Source organism: Pteropus alecto, unplaced genomic scaffold (genome assembly GCF_000325575.1).
Source record: "Pteropus alecto unplaced genomic scaffold, ASM32557v1 scaffold166, whole genome shotgun sequence".
NCBI classification, from domain to species: domain Eukaryota; kingdom Metazoa; phylum Chordata; class Mammalia; order Chiroptera; family Pteropodidae; genus Pteropus; species Pteropus alecto.
In genome coordinates, this window is record NW_006439757.1 from 8,630,981 (window position 1) to 8,638,875 (window position 7,895).

The window sequence follows — 7,895 nt, forward strand, 5'->3', positions numbered from 1 at the left end:
GATAAGTTAAATTATATCATGAATCAATAGCCAAGCATAAAACTTGGGATAGCCTGTAGAACAAAGATTAAGTCAAGGGACACTATTCTACATTGAAAGATATTTATGAGAACTAATTAAATGCAATGTGCAGGCCATATTTGGATCCATGTTTAAATCTAAAATAGAAACTCCTCACTTGCCAAGAATAGTGGGCATATATTAGCAGGCATTTATATGATATCCTTATAAAAAAAGGTTATAATACTCATTTTATTTAAAAAAATTTTTTTTTGTAATCCTCACTTTAAAAGTCAAAGAAAGAGGACTTAAAGTTACATGTGTTTTCCTAAAAAGACAATTAAGTAGCTCAACCAGGATTCAAACCTAGTGTCCTTTTAATGAAGCTAGCCCTGACGTTGTAAAACATTGCCTCCAATAGCATGTCATCATAATAGCTTTTCTTGTGTAGGCCCAAGACACTGAGTGAAGGCTTGAGTTTGGGAATAATCTAAAAATGGAGACTTTTTAGAACTACTGTATTTTTCCTGTTCTGCTGGTAGGAAGAGAAAGTCTGTATAGTACAAGAACTTGCTAGGTAACCAAGACAAAAGCCAATTCCAAACATCAAAACCATGCCCAAGTTATTCTCATTGTCTTTGGGTTATTAGGAAAGAGAAAGGATGAGGAAACACTGAGAAAGTATTCAGTATAAGGAGAAGGGAGAGAATACTGTTCGATGGTTGGGTGGCTCACAAGCTTGGAGGAATTCGATTGGGTTAAAATTGAGTGTAGGTGGGTATCTTGAAAACAAGGCAAGAAATTTCCTCCTTAACTTTTTATATTGAAATTTTCAAACCTACAGAAAAGTTGAATGTATGTACAATAAATATAGATATATGTATATACCTTTTACCTAGATTTATCAGTTGTTAACCTTTTGATGTATAGTTGCTTTGTCTTTAATACAATAAGTCCTCACTCAACGTCGTTGATAGGTTTTACAACTTTAAGCAAATTGGTGTATAACAAAACCAGTTTTACATAGGTTAATGAATATAAACGAGTTAAGTTCCTATGGCATCTCATCAACATTATCATGATACAACATTGAACAAAACAACAAAACAATGTTATTCAAAGACCAGCTATATATACATTGTTAAATTATTCAACCTTCAGAAAGTAAATTGCATCATCACGATGGTTCCCCCATTTATTTCAGTATATATTTACTAAGAACAAGGACATTTTACTTCTTGTCTATGATAGATAAGTTAATGTATGTGATAACTTAAACGTAATTTAATAGTGATTTCACTGTTTTATGATATCCGTACTAAAATTCTCACATTTGTCTCCAAATGTTAATTTAGTTGTTTAATTTTTAATTTTAAGATCCCCGATTCAATCAGGGATCTCACATTTCATTAGTCATATTTCTTTAGTCTTAAACGTAGAAGAACTTTTTTATGACATTTACATTTTTTGAAGAACGTATACCAATTGTCTTAACTAGTTTTCTCATGATTAGATTGAAATGGAATATTTTTGGCAAGAATAATTCAAAGGCAATGTTGTATGCTTAATTTAATGTCTTTTCTCACTCCTGTGAAGGATTTCATGTCTTGGACCTAAGGCTACTTTCTTGAACAAGAAAGCCGTTAAGCTTGATTTCACATCACTGAGTGGGAAGAGTAGCAGCCCAACTACTGTGAACTCATTTGCAGTAGAGTGTAGCCTGTGGTATATTCTCGGCAACAGACTCTGGAACTAAGGGGTAGAGGAATAAACAAGTTTGTAGAAGCTGCCATCCACATGCCAAGCCAGTGAAACTGGAAGCTGGCCAGTTTGTGAGATCTGAGGAAGGATAGCCACCGCTGACTGGGACATGAGTAAGAGCCAGGCCTTACTAAAGGACAAATTACCCACCACCACCACCTTTGTTCACGGCTCAATGGAGTTTGTGACAGTGCTGGCTGACTTTCAAGCAGGGGCCAGCTGTCCCATCTGTTTGGACTACTTAAAAGACCCAGTGACCATTAACTGTGGGCATAATTTCTGTCTCTCCTGCATCGGTATGTCCTGGAAGGATCTAACTGATATTTTCCCCTGCTCTTTTTGCCGATTTTGCTGTCTAGAAAGGAAGTTTGCACGTAATCCTCAGCTGGGCAATTTGATCGAAAATGCTAAGATACTCCAGATAAGAAGCAAGAGGAAGAGACAAGAAAAGCTTGTGTGTGAAAAGGACAATCAGGTTTTGACCTTTTTCTGCCAAAAGGACTTAGAGGTTTTATGTCCTCAGTGCAGTTTCTCCACTGATCATCGGAATCATTACGTTTGGCCCATACAGAAGGCTGTCTCCTGTCACAGGGAAAGATTGGAGTATTGCATTGAGCCATGGAAGGAGAGAGTGGAACAATTTGAGAAAATGATAATTATGCAAACCAGAAAATCATTGGAACTGGAGAAGAAGGTAGAATACAGGAGAGAAGAAATAAAATCTGAATTTGCGCAAATTATGTTGTTTCTTCAAAATGAGCAAGAGAGTGTTCTTCGGCAATTACAAAATGAAGACATAGATATTTTAACAAAACTAAATGAAAACCGAACAGAATTTTTATATCATGTTTCTACATTAAAATGTCTATTAAAGGAGATATATATTAAAGGAGAGCAAATATATGAAGTCAGAACTGGAACTCTTCACAGGTGTTAAAAGTAAATACCATAAATATCAAACCTTAAAGGCCCCTGAACCTTTTTCCTTCCATTTAAAAGAATGTGGTTAACATGTTCCTCCACAATATTCTGATCTAAACAAAATTATCAAGCAATTTAAAGTTGATGTGATTTTAGATCCTGAAACAGCACATAGTAAACTTATTGTTTCAGATGATAGAAAAACTGCGATGTGGAAATAGAATGCAAAACTTACCTCACAACCCAAGAAGATTTTATCTCTGCCCAGCTGTTCTGGGTTCTGAGGGATATAATTCTGGCAGGCAGTATTGGAAGGTAGAAATGGAAGACAAGCCTGAATGGGTCTTGGGTGTCTGTAAAGACTCCATTCTCAGAAGAAGAAAGTGTCATAATCCATCAGTTCTATTTCAGGACGAATTATGGTGTATTTGGCGACGTGGTCAGAGTAATTACATTGCATTGGGTCCTAAAAAAATTGATCTTCTGCCAAAAATAATACCTAATAAGATTGGCATTTTTTTAGACTGAATTGGGTGAGTTTTCTTTTTACGATATGAGTGATAAATCTCTTCTCTATATTTTTAACGATTGTTTTATAGGAGCACTTTGGCCTTATTTTGATACTGGAACTGATTCAAAACCTCTTAAAATCTGTACAGTAACAGATTCTGAATGATGACCTATTTTAAGACTCTTGTTTTTCTTTTCCGTTCATGGACAAAACTAAGCTAGAGAACCTAAGTCTCAATAATTCTGTATTTTTTTTTTCTCTTTAGGCAACCAGAATGGTTTTTATATCAGTTCCAGCAACTTCTTAAAAAATGTGGTTATGATTCTAGTTTATAGATAAATTATGGGAACCAATCGGAAAATGATTTAGAAATTCTAAGATAGAATACTTATGTAACATATTACTTTAGCAGTCCAATAATTGTTGATAAAAGTCCAATAGCTGTTTTCTGTATTAACTGCCTTTTCCCCTTAAAAAAAAAAAAAAAAAAAAGACTTTATTAAAGGCACTCCAGGACCACCTGTTCTGTAAAGATAGTCACTTTGAAATTCCATCTGTTTACCTCTAATTCTCTGTAATATGTTTTATTTTCATTGTGTCTTTGTGAATCTAGACTTAGTATAATGGGAAGTGAGGTAGTGCCCTACTATATTACAGACATCATATACTGATGTTGATAATTTTTCCTCTGTTCCTATTTGGACAATGTACCTCTAGCTCTGTTCATCTGCCATCCCTCACCTCATTTGGAAACTGATCTCTTCTCATATTCCCTGTCGATTTAGTTCTGTTTTCCTCCTTAGGCTTTCTCTGTTCAGGAAACCGCATCTTTCGGCAGATCATAAATTAGTAAAATTTAGAAGAAACATCAACAAAAACAACTGCCGGGCTTTTGGTTGGGATTGTGTTGAATCTTTAGATCAATTTGGGGGAAAATGACGTGTAGACAATACTGAGGCCTATAACCCACGAACTCATTTATTTGGGTCTAACTTCTCTCTGCAATATTTTGTAGTTTTCATTATACATGATTTTAACATCTTTTGTCAGAGTTATCCCTAAATAGAGTCCATTCATTGAATTTTCTGTAGAGATGTTTATGCTATTTGTGAATAGACATTTTTACTTTTTCCTTTACAATCTATGTCCTTTTTCTTTTCCTGCCTGTTTACACTGACTAGAACTTCTAGCGCAATGTTGATTCTTATTTTATGATTGGCTTTAACCCTCATTTTACTGCTCATATTGACTCAATTTCTATACTTTTTTTCCTATTGTTATTTTTATTAATTTTGATAGAACCCAGTAATTTCTGTTTATACTATCAATTTGATATTACCTAACCATTTCCCCGCTGGTAGATACTGATTTAGGTCATGTCTGACTTTTGCAAATAATGTACAATAAATACATATTTATACTTTTAACAAAATATTTAGTATAAGCATAGAGCATAATGAGGATGAAAACACGCATGTTATCTGTGACCTAATTTAACAGAACATTAACATCACCTTTGAATTTTCTCTGTGCCCCTTCTCAACCCCAGCCTGTTCCCTGCCTGGTCCTATCTAGTTCTCTCCACTATTCTCCACTGTTTTTCTAACTTTTTACCATGTATGTTTGTATCCCTAAATAATAATATGTTCCATGTTTTTGAATTTTACATAAAGTTGATAATTATTCTGTCTTGTATTTTTTCATTCAACATTATGTTTATGAAATTAATCATGCTTTTGCTTCACTTTGTTTTCATTCTACTTTGATGGATACCCAGTTTGAAATTTTCACGAACCGCTGCTATGAAAATTATACATTTGGTTTCTTTGCAGATGAATTGCTGGACCTTCATCTTTATTAGATAATGCAAATTTTTTTCCAAAGTGTGCCAATTTACACACCTACTCATAGTGTATAAATGTTCTCATCGTTCTACTCTAACAGTACTTGATTTTTAAAAATTCTTTACCTATTTGCAAGGCGTTAAATGTTATCCCTGATTTTAATTATTTCTATGATTTCTAATAGAGTATGTTTTCATAAATTTAACAATCATTCCTGTTTCTCTTCTATAAAATACCTGCTCTTATTTTTTTTCTTTTTTTCTTTTTTTTTCTATTAGTCTCTTTGTCTCACTGATTTATAAGAGCTCTTTTCTGCATTCTAGTTCTGTAGAAGTTATAGTCACTACAGATACCTTCAAGCTTATCTCACTCTTATGGTGTCTTGTACAGAGTCCTTAAGTGTTATGTAGTTGATTTTATCAGTCTTTAGAGGTTTGGATTCTTTTTAAAGAAATCCTACCTTACACCATTAAAATATATGTACTTCCAAATGTTTTAAACATTAAAATATATGTACTTCCAAATGTTTTAAACATTTACTTAGAGTCTACTTAGAGTTGATTCTGTGTTTGAGAATAGAATGGGGGTTGCCTTAGTGGTCACAACACCATTTATTGAGTGGTCCATCATTTCCTCAACAAATTTGCAATGCCACCTGTAGCTGATATCTGATCTCTTCTACTGGTCTTTTGGTCTATCATTGGGCAAATACCATAGTGAAATATTGTAGCTTTCTCAGACTTGGTATCTATCTGGTGACAATTTTCATCTTCTCTTCAGGGTTACCTTGGCAACTCTTGGCCTCTTCCATGTAAATTTTAGAATCAGCTTGCCAAATTAAACATAACCACAAAGATTTTCTTTGAAATTATATTGAAGCTTTAAATCAAATTGGAGAAAATTGACACCTTTAATGAGTTGACCAATCCATGAACATAATAATATGCCTTTACATCTATTTAAGTCTCTTTTAATAACTATGTAATATTCACCAGTTGGCTGCCTTAAGTACTATAGCTACACTTTCTAACTCAACATGACTTCCATAGGGCACACTTGGCATCAAGATTACTCAGACGGATGTTGAAAGATAAGCAGCTTGCCAGTAGGTAGTTTCTAACGTTTTCGCGGGAATCCCTACTGTAGTCCACATACTTAAGACATCCAGGAGTACTTCTATTGGGTTCCCTATGAGATGGCTCAGGTAAGAGTAAAAGATATTGAGCAGATGAGAGACCTGAACTGACTTAGCTACACGTTCCAGGAGATCACGAAATCTTGTAACTTTCCTGACGAGAGGTCTCCATAGGCTGAAAGGGACCTGATGGAAATTACACTGAAGAGTTAATAAGTGATCTCTGGAGGAAGTACATATACAAGATAACAAAAAAGTTGTGGAGTTTAAATTGGGTAGATTTTGGAACTAGTTTCCTTTTTAAAATAGGAAAAAAAATCTACCTCATAGGGTTGATTAAAGACTGCTGCTAATTGCCACTTTCAACACCAAGACTTCAGGCCTAATCTCCCCTTTATCAATTCAGCTAGCATTCTGTAGTTTTAGTTTGATTTCACTCGAATTTTAAAATCTAGTTTTAATGTTTCAATTATTCATCTTCATTGTTTATAAGATTTATTAGAATTACTAACCACTGTTTCTCAGATCCATCCATTTTCAACTCTTTGTTCTTTGGGTATGTAGTTTTAATAACAAGCTAATAGTGAAACTTCTGGTTTTTTCAGCTTGAGATATTACCATTCGATGTCCTGCTTTGGAAGATTAGCATTTAGAACAGTATTGACTTAACAGAATTCTTCACTTTTGTATAGAATGTTTACTGATATTTATGTCATTTTGTCTGCCATTTACTTATTACATGATGATTGCATTTTGTTTTTCTATAACCTTTCTTGTAGTTAATAGTTCTTAAATTTCTCATTTGCTTTGTTTTCCATGTCCTTATACTTAATTCATCCTCAGACTCCCTGCAGTGGCCTAAATCTCTCAATCTAAACACATTTAGCTTTCTACCACTTTGATTTTGCAGACTACACTCAAGGAGTTGTCTGATCTTCGATGTAAGCAGATTGTTCACTAAGCCAGCTGCTCAGATATCATCTTGGGGATACCCTTGGCATCTCTTGAGTTTTTCCTGTTTCTGTATGTTTTTCCATTTGAAGGTTGGTGTCTTGTTGGAGAAAATCTTTTAGTAGCTATCTAATCAGCATGCATGGGAACCATTTTTTGAGAACTTCATGTCTGAAAATGACTTCAGGCTATCCTGATAACTAAAAGTTCTTTTGGGTGTAGAATTCTAATTTTTTTTTTTTTAAGAGAATGTTTATGAGTTTACTTAAGCCAAACTGACAACGCACACCAGGAGCAAGATCTTAAATGCTCCAGAGAATGGCAGTTTTGCCTAGAATTCTAATTTTGAAGTAATCTATCCTTATGTATTTTCAGCATTTTTATTGTGAAATATAGTTCTGCTGTCTGAACTGTGTTTTAAAACACATCAGCATAGACATTGTGCTATAAGCACAACTTTTAATACTGTATACGGAGTTTCATCAGTTGCCCTAATCAGGAATTCACATCTAGGCATGGTCAGCTAGCTGGCTTTCTAATGGAAAAACTCCAGCTCCAGGTGTGCAATTGCTTCAGTTATCTTAATCACCCATAAATTCTGAGGCTATAATTAAAATAATGGATTATAAGGAATGAGATGGCATTGATGAAATTAATGATATTGGATATACAGGGATTGACTGAAGTATCTGGGTCACGCCACAGTCTTGCATGTATAGGACAATAAAGTCTAGGGACACCTGTGATCGGCACCTCATCAAACATGAGCCTC

The 7,895-nt window shown here is 34.4% G+C and overlaps 1 protein-coding gene across 1 annotated transcript; it reads left to right on the forward strand.

The window, feature by feature from the left end:
- Positions 1 to 1,936: 1,936 nt before the first annotated feature.
- Positions 1,937 to 3,358, forward strand: LOC102896200 (tripartite motif-containing protein 60). Its single transcript, XM_006927029.1, is given in 4 exon segments — positions 1,937 to 2,641; positions 2,643 to 2,884; positions 2,886 to 3,206; positions 3,208 to 3,358. Coding segments are annotated over 4 exon segments (1,419 nt in total).
- Positions 3,359 to 7,895: the final 4,537 nt, after the last annotated feature.